Raw genomic sequence first — 18870 nt, forward strand, 5'->3', positions numbered from 1 at the left:
TGTCATCACTTAGTTTGTTTTTATCCTTTGAAGCATTTTCTTTCATCAACATTTACACACAGATTTCTTTTTTTAACCATATTGTTTCACCTCATTTTACAGAGGTCGATTTATATGTTATTGCTCAGAGGTGTAAATAAAAAATATTTCATCTGATCTAAGATGCCATCAATTGTAAGACATCCCATTATTCTCCATGCCTTTAAGAAAGAAAGAAAAAAAAATACCCTGTGTATTAAACTACAGCATCCTATCAGTCGAAAGATGAATGCCAACTACAGAGATACTAAAATATGGGCCAGAAATGTGCATCTTAGAATTGATGAAAGAATGTGTTAATTTGATCCTGAGTCACTTCACCTTGAGTATAAGCACTACTGAGGAAAGAAATTCACTTTTGTCATTTGAATTTTGTTGGAGGGAGGGATAAAGAGATTGAGACAACTGGAAATTTAATTTGACCTCATATTCTGACAATGTTTGATAATTAATGTTCGATGAAGACTATGTGTGCTTCCGTTTATGGAGTCGTTAGGCTCATGAAGTTATATATAAGTCACATCTTACCTGAAAAGTGCCAGGAAGAATTGATTGCCTTTGTTTTAAATCCTTCTGTAAAGGAAAGAATTCTATAAAATATAAAATTCGACAAAATAATTTATTTTGATGAGGTATAAAATAAGGTATTAATAAACCAGGCTTATTTAAAGCTAAGTGTATTTGTAAAGTTTTCTGCTTTGCCTCTCACTTTGTAGTCAGGTTTATGTTGATTAAACAGCTTAGGCTTTCTCTGTTTGGTTTAGCATTTCAATCCTTGTTTTGAGATCCAACTAGAAACCTTCAGAATAAATGTTACTATTGCATTCTCTTCCATTTCTGAATTAGTTGCCACCTTTTGTTTTTCTTCAGATGAAGCCAGTACTGTTACATCTATCTTAGTTCTCCAGATTAAATGTGTGTGACCTTATTAATACCTAGTATAGAACCTCTCATTTCTGTGGCTCAATTAAGACTTATATAAAGAGACTTTACATGGTTATCTATGAGTGATAAAGTTCCTTATGGATTTCCTACCATGAAATGGAATTAGGTGAAAAGTAGATAAAAGAAGATACATTGAAACCTCTGAGCAGTTTATTACTAGTCTGCTTGATGCTAAATCGACCCCTGAAAGGTATAATTTTCACTGGTTATGATATTAATATTCTGTCATCATGTTTATTGCATGGTAAAAGTCGCACAGACTTTATTTTCTTGTTTATATTCTTGTCACTACCTTTCACTGGACCTTTAGCTTTGTAGCTTCTAAAATTGTTGCACGTTTGTTTTTTGCTTTTCCCTTGTAAAACTTAAATGGATGCTTGCATTTTAAAAATATGTTTGCTACCATTTGCTGCTTATTTGTTTTGAAATTTCCCTAATTAAAATGCTTCTGTTTTCTCTTCTCTCTTGCCCCTGGTTGCTGACCCTACTCCCTACTTTTACTATTGTCTATTGTGGTAAGTTCCTATCTTGTGAATATTTTTCTTTTTGACTCTGGGAAAACTTCAGTAATTTCATTTTTTCTAAAAGCTATGTTTCCTAGCTAATTTCCTAGTATTCTCAAAGAACTCTTACTGGATTGAGATCCCATAAGGATAACTGATACACTATAGAAAGGCTCTTTGAATTGATACTCCCTCCCTGACTTAGAGGAACGCTATCTGGGCTTATATATTAGCATTGTATTTCATTTTTTACCGTGCTCCTTGATTTGGTACAAATTATTTGAGTTGGCAAAGCTTTTTAGGGCTGTGTGTGTGGGTTTGTGTGTGTGTGTAAAAGATAACTCTAAAACTTGATATTTAGCAATTTGGTAAAGTATTTACCATCCAAAATAACAAATCATGAACCCTTCTTAAATCATGGTGACTGTTATCTGCTCTGCCAATTCCAGTATCTTAATGACTGTTTAGTATTTACCTTTATTTTCTCTTTTCCCAAGCCCATTTATTTTTCTTAAAATAATAGGAAATAAAGTGTGTTTAATAATTTCTCTGTTATGATGGCATTTTAAAATTATTTTTAGAAAAAAGAGAAATATTGAATTTCTGTATGGAAACTTACAGCCATTTCATATTTTGTGTCTATATATTTTATTTTAAAAGATACAGTTATCCATTTATCAAATAGTGAACAATTTGTATTCAGAAGTAGATTAATGCAAGTTTATATTTTTCAGAACAATCATTCCCCAACCATTGATAACATAATACTGTCTCCGTTTTTTTTCCTTAAAAGATTACAACATATTTCACCATCCTAGGGGAAATATCACCACCCTAGTAGGCATATATTATAGTCTCCAGAAAGGCTTGAGAAGGTGGGCTTAGCTTTTTTAAGCTGAATTCTCTCTACTAAGTCACTAAAGAAAAGTGGGGTACCCTAATTTATGAGATGGAAGCATGCAAAATAACTGTATCATAACTCTTGTTGTATTGGATGGACATGAATATGTCCATATTCATGTCCATCCAACATTTTGGTTTTTATATGCTGAGAAATACTAGCCGTAGTTCTGGTGCAGTGGCTTCTGTTGAATTTTATTAGCTTTAATCCATGCTAAAGCTGCGTGAGATAAATTAACTCATCCAAGCCAGTAAAAGAGCAGCATGAGAAACAGCAAATTTTAATAGGTGATTGGGGAGTGGGGGGCTGAAAGAAGCGCATGAAAAAAAGTTCCAAGAGCATAGTCAAAACAAGTACTTTTACAACAAGTAGTTGAGTGGAAAAATGTGACACTCTAAAGAAGAAACTAGACCAGTGTAGGTATAAAACATCCATGAGTGTTTACCTCAGGAAAGGTGAAGCGGTGAAGTTAGATATGAAGAAAGTTAAGGAAATTAGGGAAAGTAAGAAGAACTTCTCTGTGAGGAGGTACTTTCTGATAGTCGGTGACTCCCTAATAATTGGTATAGACCCATGACTGAGCACCTGGACGGTGCTGTGCCACTGATTAGGTTTGCCCTTTATGTTACTTTCGATGAGAAAAAGATACAGACAGCAAACATTTACTTTGTAGATGATACTGGACATGATTTGTTTTTTTCTGGACTGGAACATATAATGGTTAAAATTGAACTTCTGATAAGAAATGCAGTAGGATATATCAGAAGAATATATCTGGTAGGTAAACCACCAACCTAATTTTCATACTGAAGTTTACAGGAAGGAGATGCAAACATGCAGTAACAATTACAGTAGAGGACAGCGTTGTAATATAGAGGAAGACAAAACATAGGGAGGGAGATACCCAGTAATCCTCAAACAGTTACTCAAGGAAGTTCTCAAAAGTTCTCAAGGAAAGCATCAGAGAAGCGAAAGATGGTTCAGAGATCATACTTATGTTCTAGTGTTTGTATACCAATATATAGAATATGGGGATTAAATAGCTTAATTAAGAGCTTGGACTCAGGTGTCAGATATATTGGGATTTAACTCTCAGCTCTGCCGCTGACTAGCAGTACGACCTTGGGCAAGTTACTTTTCCTCATCTATAAAAAGAGGGTAAAAATAATGGTATCTCGTAGTCGTGATAAGAATTGACATAACTCATGTAAAGTGGATAACCAGTGTCTAGCACATAGTAAGTACTTTAAAAATGTTGGAGATTATTATTTTTATTGTTGTTATTATATCATCGTCATCATTATTATCATTACTGTTACTTGAAATCTTAACACAATTTAGCTGTGAAATCTAAGAGGTGTTATGTTCCCAGGTCGAGATCTGTGATTAAATAAACTGATAAAAGTATATGTTCTTTAAGAGGAATAAATCTAATAGAAGAGAAGGAGATTACCACTGTGTGAAATACTGGTGTGCCTATCTGGCAATCAGTTAACTTGAAGGAGGTGTTACCAAGTCCAAGCTCACTCTGCTCGCCACACAACAGGCCAGTAAATCGGGAGACGAGGTGTTGAGGCAAGGAATAGCGACTTTATTTGGAAAGCCGGCAGACGGAGAAGATGGTGGACCTGTGTCCCCAAAAACCGTCTTATCAGGGTCTGGATGCCAGTTTCTTTTATAGAACAGAGAGGGGGAGGAGGTTATGAAGTAAAGTGAAAAGGCCATTAGTTTTGCAAAATATCTCCTGGCTTGGCCAGCATCAGGGAGGGCATGTGTTAATTTCTACTTTTCTGCAGCTGTTCACAGGTGGGCAGGGTCAGATTGTCTCTCTGTGAGCTGAACAGAGGCACTTTAGTTTAACATTCATGCACAGGGTCAGGGTTCCTTGAGGCAGGCCATTATGTATGATTATAATAACAAAAGCAACAAAAAGCAAAGATTAAAGTAAAAGATCCAACATGGAGTCAGAAGCATAATGGAGAGCTATGGGTGAAGATGAAAGAAGTTTTAGAAGTGATGTCATTGTGGAAATATACAGCTAGCCCAACTGAATGTTTCCTGCTAAATAAAGATAACAAAACTAGAAAAGACTTAAGATAATTTGTCATAAGCAATTTCACCCACTAGAGACATGGATAGATGAGTAGATGGATTTCCTTGTCTGGGACATAGTTTCATCAAATACAAGGTGGTGGACCCAGTAAGTAGAACTGCTAAGGAAGAATGAATTGGAGTGTGGGAATGATGTGAAGTTCAGAAAGAATTCATGACATTAAAGGAAGGTAATGCTAGAAAAATATAGGCTAGATTGTAGGAAAGTGTACTTTTTTTTAATTCAAAGGAAAAATGGGTATCATCCTGTGGTCCAAAACTCTGAAGAGGAAATAAGATGAAGTGATGTTTTTCTTGAAGGTACAGCTATATGATTAGTCGTTCATGAACATGATAGAGTCAATGGTTTTACACTAGAGAACTCTTTGTAAGTTGAAAGTAAATTTAATCGCTGTTCCCTCCCCCACGCCACTACACACACATTCATTTTCAATTCCAGTAACTCCTCTCTGATCTTATCTCCGCTGATCTTCTCCCTCTTGCACACTCTGCTTCAGCCACTCTGGCCACCTTCCTATTCTTCAAACACATGAGGTAGGCTTCTGTCCTAGGACCTTTGCACTGGCTCTTTCCTCTGCCTGGAATGCACTTCCCCCAGAAGATCCACATGAATAACTCTCACACCTCCTTCACATCTTTGCTCAGATGTCACCTTTTTGTGACACCTGCCCTGACCACTCTGTTTTGTTCACTGATTTATCACCAATGTCTAGAACAGTTTGCTGACACATAGTAGGTGTTCAATAAATATGTGAATGGATGAATGGTTTCCCTCATATACATTCTGTTTAATGACTTTTTATCTTTTTTTCCTTCCCATCCCTCCATTTCCCGCCACCCCCCCCCACCACCGCCCCGCCTCTGGAATGTCCCTTCCTTCCCTCCCACATCCACTTAGCCATTCTTTTAAGTTGTAGAATCCTGCCTGTGTGTCACCTCTTTTGTGGCCTGGCTCCAACAGGATTTATCTTTCCTTTCTCAATACACTTTTTATTATAGCATATAACCCTTTGTATTGTAATTATTTGAATACATTTTTTACCCTCTTGGGGAGCTAAGTCTTATTTATTTTTATTTTCCTATTCCTGAGGATGAACAGTAGCTAACACATTATAAGCACTCAATAATTTTTTTTCCTTGAACTGAATGTCAGTATGAGAAAGTAAATAAAAAGAGTTTAAAATGGCTGCTCAGTAACTAGTTCCGTTTTAAGCTGCATTAATAAAATTTAAGTCAACATCCAGGGAGGCAGTGAGCCCACTGATCTCTACACTGATCAGATCACATCAGCAATATTGTGTTTATTTCTGGGATACCACACTTTAAAAGGTGGCATTGAAAACCTAATAAAATGAAAACAGCATAGTAATTCCTATCGTATGAAGATGATTGAGAACTGGAAAGTTTAAGGGAAACAAGTTCTGATAGCAGTCTTCAAATATTTAAAAGATCATAATATTGAAGATTTAGAATAGGGTTTTAAATTGGAACACTCTGAGAGGAATACAGCCAGAATAACAATATTTTAATATTTGTGGTTTTAAAAAATAAATAAATATGTACACTTATGGCATTTTTGGAAAAAAACAATCACAAATTGTTAATTTTCTCAAATGCCTTTTTTATTTTCCAGGTAGTGGGGTCATCATTTCTTGATTATATCAGAATTTGCTATTATTATATTGTTCCATTGGCTTATTGATGGTTTTAATCAAAATTTTGAATACATTTCAGTCAAATTCACTGAATACATTGAATCTCTAGAGAGATTTCATTTGCTATAGAAATCAGTTAATTTTTATGTCTGTTAAATTTTGAAAAATTTAACAGACTGAAAAAAATTTTTTTTATTAGCAACCTCAAGTTTCTTTAGCTCAAAGACATTTTTCTTTAAAACTGTATTTCTTCTGGACAAAAATGTGGGGATATTTTTAGTCACTGTATTTTTTAAATTATTATTATAAGGCTGGTAAATTGAGGATTAGAATTTCCCATTTTGCTTTATTATCTGTTTCAATTGTAACTTATTTTACATACCCTTTTGCCTTTGCAGTAAGAAGTCAATATAGGAAAAATAAGTATCAAACTTACTAGGCTTAAAGAGAATTCAGAGATATATAAACACTCGTGTGGCTGTGTATATGGGCGCTACCCCAAAATCCTTCTGAAACATCTTTGTATCTAAATTGTAAGAATTGCATAGAAAGCTTCCAAGTATTTTATCTTTATTGAGGGAATTTGTTTTCAAATGTGCTGTGTAAGAGTTGAGGTGACCTTAGTGTACATTGTACTTGGGATGAATGTGTGGTTAATGTATGCAGTGGGTGGTTTGGGAACTTTAGAAAACCAACTCTTCTCAAATTTTTTTTCTTTTTATCTTTCATTTATACATTTTTTTCTTTCAATTCCATTTTTAGTTACTCTTCCACATATCAATATTTTTATCACCAGAGGGATACTAATTGTAAATATTTTGCTTCAGTGCTTCTGGATGGTCTTGACATTTACTGACCGTCTGCTCTGTGCCAGGTGCTATACTTGGCTCCTAACTTTTATGATCTCATTTAATATATGTAAAGGGATAATATAAAGGCTAATGGTAACTAAAAATATTAGTGTTGTTTTTAAATTTAACTTTAGTATGCTCTAATTTCAGGATAATTAAAACAGTTTGTTTTATACCAAGCAACTTTTCTTGCAATAAGGAAAATGAGTTAATTTATCTCAATTGTATGGACATAAAAAAAAAACATAGACCTATGTGAGGACATCACTTGGTACAGTCCCTGAAAAACATGCCATATATGATTCGGTAAAAGCCCTAATTGCACAATGTTATTTGTTAGAAATAATGAAAAAAAGAAAGATTACTTTGCTTTTATTTTCATTTGAGAAATAATAAAATACTGTAGTTTTGAATTAAAACTTTTGCAATGTTTTGAGAATTTTATACTATAGCAATCTAAACAAAATGTGTAAAACAAAAAGACTTTGTATTAAAGTTTCTTTATTTTCCTACACCTAGGATGGTAAGCGGATGTTTGGCACCTATTTTCGTGTTGGTTTTTATGGAACCAAGTTCGGGGATTTGGATGAACAGGAATTTGTTTACAAGGAGCCTGCAATAACCAAACTTGCCGAGATATCTCACAGATTGGAGGTGAATGCTGTGGTGGTTCACAAAATGTCATCTTTAATTTGTATTTTCTGTGGTGAATAGACTTTCAGATCCAGATCTAATCATTTAATAAGCCAGATCCTGCCAAATAAACTACTCCTTTAGAGTATAAGGATTTTTGATAGGTACAGTAATAGTCTTTTGAATTTTTCAAATCCTTTATGGCAACAGTAAAATAATATTATTAACTTGATTTTTTTTTGAGGGTCTATTTTCACACATATTTTAGAAATCCTATATCTTTCAGAATTACTGTGATTTGTGGAGAAATGTATAGTATTATCCACATTTTGAAAAAGGTATAAGGTATTAATAAGCATGGAACTAGAATTAGAACCCCAAGGTATTTCTGACCCAAGTGCATTATCTTTTTGGCATAACTGATTCCCAGTGAGATAATCTTTAGAACTTAAAAGATTGAAATTTTACTTTAAAAACACTGCTTAGAATCCCTTAACCTTTATGCAGCTACTTAATTTTTACAATAAATAATTTTAATGTTTATGAAACTAACCAATCTTTTCTGCTATAGTTATCCTTTCCAACTTTTCTCTCTTCTTGGTTCTCCAAGTGTGGTCCATGGGCAGAATCTTTATTGACATCACCTGGGAGATTGTTTGAAATGCAGAATCTCAGACCTTAACCCCAGACCGTCTGAATCAAAATCTGCATTTTAACAAGATCCCCGGATGATTTGTATAGACATAAGAGTTTGAGAAGTAGTGCTCTAGGCTAGTTTTTATTCTCAGCTGATGTTAATTTCTCAATGTTGTATTCTTATTGATGATTTCACAGGGCTCAACTTCCATAAATTGGTTTAAGCTGGACTTCTTGTTTTTCAAGAGCCTATTAAGTAAGTCTTGGGAAATGTTGAGACAGTATTTCCCAAACTTAGTCATAAAAATTATCTTAGAGGGAGGAGTGGCTGTTCTCCTTTGAGGACTGAGATTTAATTTTTCCTTTTGAATAGCTCCATCCTTTGCCCATGCTGCTATTCAGTGTCATATGGAAAAGTCAGTACATTCTTGACCCAGGGTTACCTTTTCAAAATCTGAACTTTTATAAAACTTCAACAAGTCAATGCTTTTATTTGAAAATTCTCGAACATTACATTAATCATTCAGAAAAGTGAATGGTTGCTCATTGACTGCAAGAAATTAGGCTACATCAAACTCAATAAAAGTTAATATCCTATACTTCAAGTATAATGAGTTTCTTTTGTCTCTGCTTTCTATTCCCTTTTTGGTTTTTTTTGAGGACCTCTTGTGGAATCCTGTATTTTCAGTGGTGAAAAATTTTTTTTTTTTTGTATTTTGTGTTATTTAAAATGAGTAAATGGGAATAATATCAAATAAGTATGGACTAAGGCCATGCTAATTTGATAGGCTAAATTTAACTTTTGTGAATGCAAATAATTATTATTTTGTAATTATTGACATGGTTGTACAAGAACTTACTAAATGGCCTGCTTTTGCTCAGGAGTCTCCCTCAGAGACCTCCTCTGTTTTCTACTACTGTTAACTTCATGTGAAAGATTTCTTTTTCTTATTTTAGGGATTTTATGGAGAAAGATTTGGAGAGGATGTGGTTGAAGTAATCAAGGATTCTAATCCTGTAGACAAGTGTAAATTAGATCCTAACAAGGTATGGTTGATTAGACTGTAATGACACATAGGTATATCTTTGAGACTGATTTTTTGGGGGAAAGACTGAATGATGATTTCACAATGAAAATGAAGGACTTTTTCCTTTCCCAGGCATATATTCAGATTACCTACGTGGAGCCATACTTTGACACATATGAGATGAAGGACAGAATCACATATTTTGACAAAAATTATAATCTTCGTCGTTTCATGTACTGTACACCCTTCACTTTAGATGGTCGTGCCCATGGGGAACTTCATGAACAATTCAAACGGAAGACCATTCTGACTACTTCTCATGCCTTTCCTTATATTAAGACAAGGGTCAATGTCACTCACAAAGAGGAGGTAAGTCTCCAAATAGGGAAATAGAATTAGTGGAGCAAATACATTGGAGCCATGTGAAAACAATGTGGATATAGCATTGTGTATCATTCCTCACGTGGTAACATACTAGAACTTTACCCATTTTTAAGTCATTAATTTTCAGCGTCTTTTCTAAGTCCCTAATTCACCCTTAGCTTATGCTTTAAAAGGTTGATTTTTTTTCCTTTCATTTAGTGATCCAAATTTTGGAATTTTATTATTAGATAATAGTTTACAATTGGTCACCACTTTTTTCTTATTTTAATTGATTGTATGTAAAGCTCACTAAATATTTTTCAATCAATACACTGACCTAATAGATGTTATTTGACCCAGATCATCTTAACACCAATTGAAGTTGCTATTGAAGACATGCAGAAAAAAACGCAGGAGTTGGCATTTGCAACACATCAGGATCCAGCAGACCCCAAAATGCTTCAGATGGTACTACAGGGATCTGTAGGCACAACAGTGAATCAGGTTGGAGCATTTGCTAATACTGTGCGATTTAAGTTATAAATGGAATTTTGAATGATTTCATTATTATATTTTACAGAGATCACAAGTAAGTGTCAAAGCAAGTGAAAATATGTTAGAAGTAGTTGCAAAAGTTAAACTGAAAAACAAAATTTTTAGTATAATCTCAATTATTGAAAAATTTTCACACTTGACTTCTATACTGCCTGTTTTTCTGTCTGTTTTGAAACATTCTATTAAGAAGGGATAGATTTCACCAAAATGGCCTTTCCTTTAAAAGCTTGTACTGAAAGAATGTGATCTAAAAAGAAGGGCTCATTTTCAGAGCTACATGTTACACGCATGTGTGTGTATCTACTCTCTTAGATACTCCCTGATGTTATCTGCTCCAGGTCTCCTTCACAGTGAGCTGAGAATAGTAAATAAGTAATGTGAAATCATTTTGAAAATTTTAATGATGTACGTACACAAGATATTGTTGTTTTGTCATATGCAGATTAGAAGCCATCCCCATTATCTCCTTGTAATGGGTTCATTCAGCTTCTTTTGCTGATGATTAGTGAATAGTCCAAGGTAAGGGAAAATCCAAAAAAGCTTCAAGTAAGATTTCATGTAATATATCTTACCTTTTTTTGGGTTAAAGAAATGAAGCCAAAAAATGCCCTACCAAAACTGAAGTAAAGATTTTAAGACCTTTACCACCTAAAAGTATACGTGATTTGGAGGTTTTACTTCCAAATGACATAACTTACAAAAGATCACCTTTAATTCGTAGTATTAAGAACACATTTGGAATGCTGAGGGAAGCTGTTTTAGTAAAATCAAGTGTCTAATAATCAGTGAACTCACAACTGATTGTCAGTAGCCTGACAACTTTTACATCTAGGATAAATTAAAGAATATAAAAAATATAAGGCAGAATACATTAATGAATACAGGAGTCAGTCCTTTAGCTCCTACTCTTTCTCTTTGAAAAATGAACTAATAAGTTAATTGCTGTGGGCAAGAATATAGCTTCGACATTAGGAAAAACTAAAAATGTATTGCCAGAATCCATCTCTGAAAAGTTTTAATACAGGCATAGACATATATGTATCAAGCTTAAATGCAGCTGGTTCGGTGCTAAGAAAAATGGTTTTGGCAAATTCTATCTCTGTGAATATATAAAAAACAAAAACACACTTTTTGTTTTCTTACTTTACAGGGGCCTTTGGAAGTTGCCCAGGTTTTCCTGTCTGAAATACCCAGTGACCCAAAGCTCTTCAGACATCATAATAAATTGCGACTCTGCTTCAAAGATTTTACTAAAAGGTATTCAAGGTTTCCTACGTAAAGATATTCAAATTGAGACTGTCCAATACACAGTTTGATGTGAGAGTCTTCAGGGACTATTGAAAAGAGAAACTATAGGGAAATGGTTCACAATGAGAGGTTGTCTGTGTATAAGTTACTATTCCTTATGTGTATATATATCCCCGCCCCCCAATACTGTATATAATGCCATGTTTTAAATTTTAAAGATTAGAAAAGCCTAGACTCAGGAAATTTTTTTAACTTGAAACTATTATTAGTTTAACATTTAACTTGTTAACTTGAAAGCCGTTATTTATTGTGAACATTCAATGTGAGAGTTTCTGTTTCCCTTCCCTCAGAAAATATACAAGCAGCAAACTTGGAAGCAAAAAATTTACATTCAGATCTTATCCTTATCATTTTATGTCTCTTTTCCAGGTCACTTAATCATTATGATCCTCAGTTTTCTAATGTATGAAGTAAGGATAATAATATTTACTTCACACAGGGAGGTTGTGCAAATTAGGTGAAATAATACATGGGTGTCAGGGTCCCCAAGAACACCCCCAGTTTTGATGATTTGCTAGGAGGACTCACAGGACTCAGCATATAGTTGTAGACCTCGTTATGATTTGTTACAGTAAAAGAGTGCAAAGTAAAATCAGCAAAGGGAAAAGGCACAGGGGGTGAAGTCTAGAGGAAACCAGGTATAGGCTTCAAAGGGTCCTCTCCCAGTGCAGCCACATAGGAGGTGCTAATCGTTTCAGCAAAGAGTTGTGGCAGCATGTGTGAAATGTTGTTTACCAGGGAAGGTCAGTAGAGACTCAAGTGCCAACCAGGATTTTTATTGGAGGCTGGTCATGTCGGCACCTTTTCCCTGACAGGTACCAAAATTCCAGACTCCCAAAAGGAAAGCAGGTATTTAGCAGAAACTGTAGTGTTTGTATAAATAGTTCAGGCACAGTGAGCCACTCTTATCTTCTGGGTATGATAGGAACCCTTCCCAAATCCAAATTCCCAGACAGTAACCAAGGGCCAGCCTTGCAAATAGGACCTAAGGATAGCAGGCTCAGGCCTGCTGTTAACTCTTTTCTTCACAAATAATACTTGGCATGTAATAAATAGGTATTCAGTAAATACTAAATTTTGAAACAGTAGGGGAAAATAGTCATCAACTTGATACTGATTCCTGCTTTACTAACACTATGAGCACAAAAGAGGGAATGATAATTTTATTTGATGATGTCAAGGAAGATTTCACACAGGAATTAACATTATATATGAACCTCGAAGGATGAATATTAGTTTTTCAGGCAGAAAAGAGGGGGAAGGGTATACTAAAAACAAACAAAAAAACCAGCATGAGCAAAGTTCAGAATCTGTTCTGAGAAAAATGAATAGTTTAGTGGAGCTGGAACTGTGCAGTCGATGAAAACAAGTAGTCAAACACTGGGAAAGTAGGTTGGAATTAGATTGTACGGGCCTTGTGTACCATTAAGTAAATGACTTGTCACTTAACAAAGCAGCATCAGAACCATAGTCAGAATCCAGTCTTTGACTCCCTATTATGGTTTCTCTTATCAAATTATGAACTATGGTTTCCCTTATCAAATCATTCATTGAAAGGGTTTATTGGGGTAGACATAATTTTACTTTATATCAGTTTTGTCGTCAGGAAAATATGAGGCATGCTAACTTGTTCAAGTCTCTTGAGACAGTATTTTCCTTATTCTCACTGCAATAGCTGTCATGAATTTCTGTCAGTTTCTCCTGCGTGAACATGGTAAATGTCTTTTAAAAACTTCAGATAGCTTCATTGGAAGTCTGGGATTTTATAATCTGATTATTGAGCTAGACAACCTTATAGGTTTGGTTATAGGAAACATAGCTCCTAACGTATGGTATAGATGAGCTGCCGTAGTAAAAGAAAGCTGCTTTGTACTTGTAGAATTGACTGACTTCTATTGGGAATGACATATACATACTACTGTATATAAAACATAACTAATAAGGACCTACTGTATAGCACAAAGAACTCTACTCAATACTCTGTAATGGCCTATATGGGAAAAGAATCTAAAATAGAGTCGATATATGTATATGCATAACTGATTCCCTTTGCTGTACACCTGAAACTAACACAACATTGTAAATCAACTATACTCCAATAAAAATTAAAAATAAAATTGACTGATTTCTAGCATTAATTTTATTATTTGGGAGGTTTCAAATAAGAACCAAAATATCCCTGCTGTGCTTGTGAGCCAGATGATCTTGAAACAATACATACTTCTTTAGGTCATAGACATTTAATAATAGATGCTTATTTTCTTGCTATTGTTTTGGAATTTTTACCATGACTACGATACTAAAACAAATGTCCTCCTCTTTGTGTATATTTACTATAGGGTAATGAAGTCCTGTAGTCTGCAGGTCTCCTTAAGGGTTACTACAGAGAAGGTTTTCTCCTTTTAAATTACAAAAAGGCAAAAAACAAAACAAACTACATGACATAAACCTTACAAGTCATAGCCAATACTGCCTTTTTAATTTTTTTGTGTATATACTTTTATGCCAATACGCATATATATTTTACCATAGCTCAGTTATACCTATTATCTTAAATTCTTATTTTTCAATTAAAGTTAAAACTGTTATTCTAATAGTTATATTATCTCATCAAATGTCTGAATTTATGTTGAATTTAAGTGTGGTATAGTTAACAAATGTATCTTTTTTGTTGAATTAAAATATTAAGCATGAGATGACAGCCAAAGTACATGAACATTTTTATTGGCCCCTAATATGTAGTCTATTCCAAAAAGGTTCTAAATATTAACAGTGCCAAGAATGCTAGTCACAGTACACCTTACTTTAAGTAATGCCATTTAAATAGGGTGTCTCTTGTTAATCAGTTTAAATGGTACTTCAGTTTGCATTCTTTTATTCCTAAAAACAGTAAACACTTTTTCTTGTATTTACTCTTTATACTTTGGGGCTTATCTTTTAAAACTTGTTTTCATTAAATCTTGAGTAGATTCAAAATAGTATTTATAACATTTGCTATTAAAGAATAGGGAGAAAAAAGTCATGTACCTACCACCCAGCTTTTACGAAAAAGAGCATTATCATTGCTTTGAGATCCCTCCTCACATGCCCTTTTCTGATATTATCACCCTCCCTTCCTTCAGAGGTAACCACTACATGAATTTCATAGTTGTCATTTTCCTCATTGTTTTCATAGTTTTATCATAAATGAATATATCCCTTAATACACTATTTAGTTTTGCATGTTTTTTTAACTTTATATAAATGGAGTGTACATATTCTTCTGTGACTTGCTATTTTTAATGTTTGTGAGATATTGCTATAATAAATGTTGCTTTATTTATTTTGTATGTTTCATTGTATGGATGTGCCATGATTTATTCATTCTTCTGTTGATGGATATCTTGGCTGTCTCCTGGTTTTTGTTTTTTGTTGTTGTTTTTTAGTTACAAAGAATACTATTCAAATATTTCTTTACCTACCTCTGGATGTACAAGAGATAGTCTAGGGCTTATATACCTAAGAGTAGTGTTGTTGGTTCATAGGTTCTACTTCAACCAGATAATGTCACATCTTTTTCCAAAGTGTGAAGCCAGATTTACATTCTCACCAGTAATGTTTGAGAGAGTTCCTATTGCTATGTAACCTCACCAATATTTGATATTGTCTGACAGTTTTTTGCCAATCTGGTGGGTGTGAAATGATTATGTGATTAGGGATTAAATTTGCATTTCCCTGATTACCAGGGAGGTTGGACATCTTGTCATGTGCAAGATGTAAAGTTATATGTTCAAGGTTTTTTGTTTTTTGTTTTTTTTTGCCATTTCCTATTGGATTCTTTTCCTTACGGATTTCTAAGAGTATTTACATATTCTTGGATATGTAATGCTTTATCATTTGTAAATATCATAGACACCTTCTCTGAATTTGGGGCTTAGCACCTTTTTTTTAATCAACAGAAGTTGTTAAATTTAATAATAGTTAAATGATTCATTCTTTTCTGTTATGACTATTGCTTCTTGTGTCTTAAGAGATTTTTTACCTGAGGTCAGAGTAACATTCTATGTTGACTTCTAAAAAGTCAATATAATGGTATCTCTAAAATTCAATGTAGCCTAAACAAAAGGGCAAGAAGGCAAAAAAGGCCTTTTTACTTTTTAAAAAAATCAGCTTAAATTTTATTTTTGTATATGGTTCAAGGTAGGGATGTTTGATTTTTGTCTATACTGATAACTGAATATGATGTAAGATAGGGGTCATATTTCTGTTCCCATATGGATGTGCAGTTGACCCAGCACCACTTATTTCAAAGATTAGCCTTTCTCCACTGCTTTGCACTATTACACATCAAGTGCTCATTTTGTGTGCATCTGTTTCTAGGATCTTTGTTTTCTTCACTGTTTACTTATCTCTCCTTGAACTAATATTATGGTGTTTTAATTACTGCAGCTTTATAATAAACTTTCATATATGATAGAGCAATTCCTCTCATTTTGTTCAAGGACTACTTTTGGCCCTTTTCCTTTTGATATAAATTTCAAATTTTAGAATCAATGTATCTCTCCCTCTACCCCACCCCAAATAATAACCGGAATCTGAATCTATAGATCAATTGGAAGAGAATTGACTCTTCCAGTCTATGAATACGGTATACTTCTCCGTTTACTTAGATCTTCTGAATGTTTTTTTTTTAATTTTTTTGTAGAGGCCTTACGTATCTTTTGACTTACTCTTTGGTATTTAGTATTTTTATACTTTTGTTAATGGTATCTTTTAAAATTATATTTTCTGTTTGCTGGCATACAGAAATACAGTTGAATTTTATATGCTTTACATGAGAATACTGCCAAATTCACTTGTTAATTCTAATAATTTGTCTGTAGAATCTCTTTCTTACAGTAATGTTTAGGACCTCCATTACTGTGTTGAATGGGGATGGTGATAGAAGGCATCATTTTCTTGTTTCTGATCTAAAAGAAATTTTTTCGGCATTGAGTATAATGTTTTCTTCATGTTTTTGTAGATACTTTTAATTAGGTGAAAAAAGTTCCTACCTGTTTGTAGTTATGCTAAAAGTTTATCATGACAAATTTTTAGATTTTATCAAGTGGGTTGTATGTGGGGAGTAGGGATGTAATATGTTGTTAGAACAGTTTCATAGCATTTTGTTTGGCAGTTTTACAACTGTTTTCATGGGTGAGATTGAATTACAAGTATTTTCTTATAGCCCCCATTTGGTTTTGGTATCCCAACCTTGAAAAATGAGTTTGAAACTCTTCTCAGGAATAGTTCTTTTTTCCCCCTATACCCTGGAATAGTTTTTTATATACTCTGGAATAGTTGTGTTACAAAGGGATTATCTGTCCTTAGAATGTTTAGTAGAATTTGCATGTTTATGTTTTCTTTGTGGGTAGATTTGTGATTTGACTGATTTGATGGTTTTAGGATTATTCATATTTTTGCTTAATAAATTTTATTCATTTTTTTGCTTAATATTTTTGGTAATTGATCTAGAAAAGTAGAATTTCAGATTTATTTGCATTAAATTGTACATAATATCCTCTGTGCCTTTATAAACTTCTGCTGTATTTGACTTTATGTCCCATTTTTTATTTTTAGAAGAGGATACTTGGCCTTTTCTCATTTATTCTTGCCAGAGCTTAGTCTATTTTTTTAGATTTTTCTGACAACCAACTTTTGCATTTTTTAATATAGAGCTATCATACTTTAAAATTTTATTCCCTTCCTTATACTTTGAGTTTATTCTGTTCTTTTTAAGTTGCTTATTAGCGCTTCAGTTTTAGTCTTCTTTCCTTAATATAAGCATTTAAGGCTATATGTTTTCCTCTAAGTATCACTCTAGCTGCATTCTACAAGTATTGATATGTATACTTCTTTTTAAACACGCTTTTTCCATTTATCTATTGGAGTCCAGATATTTTTCTTAAATATCTGAATAAGTTGAATAAAAGATGTCAGATCTATTCAGTTGTTAAGGCAAACCACTGTACGAGATGCCATTGTTGCTACATAAATGAGTACGGTTACATCCCTTAAAGAACTTTTAGTCTAGTGGTGATATGTGGGGAAAAAAAGGGTGTTAGATTTAATATTAAAGTATATATAATTTTCAATTGTGAAAACTGGAAGCGGATGTTAGATTTTAAAGAAACTCTGTTGATCATCTTTTCCCTGCTTTAAACCTAATAGCAAGAGAGGATGTTTTACATACAACCGAAAAACTGAATGTCCTCGTCATGGTGTGTGTGTGTGTGTGTGTGTATATATATATATATATATATATATATATATATATATATGCATGCCCTAAAAGTATGCCAGAACTCTTTTGATAACACACTGTTTTTCCTAGGTGTGAGGATGCCTTAAGAAAAAATAAGAGCTTAATTGGGCCAGATCAAAAGGAGTACCAAAGGGAACTAGAGAGAAACTATCATCGCCTTAAAGAGGCCCTACAGCCTCTGATAAACAGAAAGATCCCTCAGTTATACAAGGCAGTATTACCTGTTACCTGCCACAGGTATGCTTATTTTTTTCTATTACTTTGGATATCTTCAGAAAAATGAAATCTGCTTGAACTATTTAAAAGTGAATTTATTTAACTTTTATTAAATGGTTTCAAATATTGTCTTCTGAAACCTAACAAGTTCAACTTATGTAAGCCTTTCATCATCTATACCTGAATCAGCCTACAAGATAAAAGTCAGTTCTTTCTGTAATGAAGAGAATAATAAAGTTGTTTTAAGAACTCATACTAACCAGGACACCACACACAAGTCTGGCCTCCTAGAACTGTTCCTTTTAATGTCCTGTCACACTTTCTGGTATTTCTGAGAGAATCTGCTAGAATGTACTTGAAGCCAGGTATTCATTTCCCTTATCCCTGACAGTAAATAGTATATAGTATGTTCTTCTAGATTTGGATTAAAACAGATAACCCCACTGAGTATCAAGATGACTTCACTATTTTTCTTCACTTTCTAATTGTGACAAATAAAATTAGAAGTGGAAGTAACTTGGAATTTTCTACAACTGACCATAATTCTACTTGAGCAGATAATTTAATCTAATTTTAGATTTCTCCTCTGTAAAATAATACCTTGAAGAGGTTGTTGTGGAAATTAAATGGCATGGAAAGTTCCAAGGACAGTGCTTATTAACATTTTTCCTTTTAACTCCTGAATTCCGGACAGGGCATGTTAACTGCTAAAAGTAAACTGCGTTCTTTGCATTTTGAAATCCAAATGTACATACATCTATTGAATTGTTGTGGCACCAATATTTTACCACCCTTTTCTTTGAATTATGGCAGTGAAGCTATTAAATTGTACTTACCTGATC

The 18870-nt window shown here is 33.6% G+C and overlaps 1 protein-coding gene across 8 annotated transcripts in view; it reads left to right on the top strand.

Moving 5' to 3' along the window:
• The window catches only part of DOCK7 (dedicator of cytokinesis 7), a 184685-nt gene that overhangs the window by 163592 nt on the left and 2223 nt on the right, over positions 1 to 18870 (top strand). For 6 of the 8 annotated variants that reach the window (XM_082453122.1, XM_082453125.1, XM_082453120.1 and 3 more), the window contains 6 exons: positions 7535 to 7660; positions 9233 to 9322; positions 9436 to 9672; positions 10027 to 10170; positions 11372 to 11478; positions 17882 to 18049. In XM_082453122.1, coding sequence (XP_082309248.1) covers positions 7535 to 7660; positions 9233 to 9322; positions 9436 to 9672; positions 10027 to 10170; positions 11372 to 11478; positions 17882 to 18049 — 872 coding nt within the window. Of the gene's footprint in view, positions 1 to 7525; positions 7661 to 9232; positions 9323 to 9435; positions 9673 to 10026; positions 10171 to 11371; positions 11479 to 17881; positions 18050 to 18870 lie in introns of all 8 variants that reach the window. The other 2 variants (XM_082453123.1, XM_082453126.1) reach the window with 1 other exon arrangement.

The sequence above is a fragment of the Balaenoptera physalus genome (genome assembly GCF_965194825.1).
Source record: "Balaenoptera physalus genome assembly, chromosome: 1".
Lineage (NCBI taxonomy): Eukaryota > Metazoa > Chordata > Mammalia > Artiodactyla > Balaenopteridae > Balaenoptera > Balaenoptera physalus.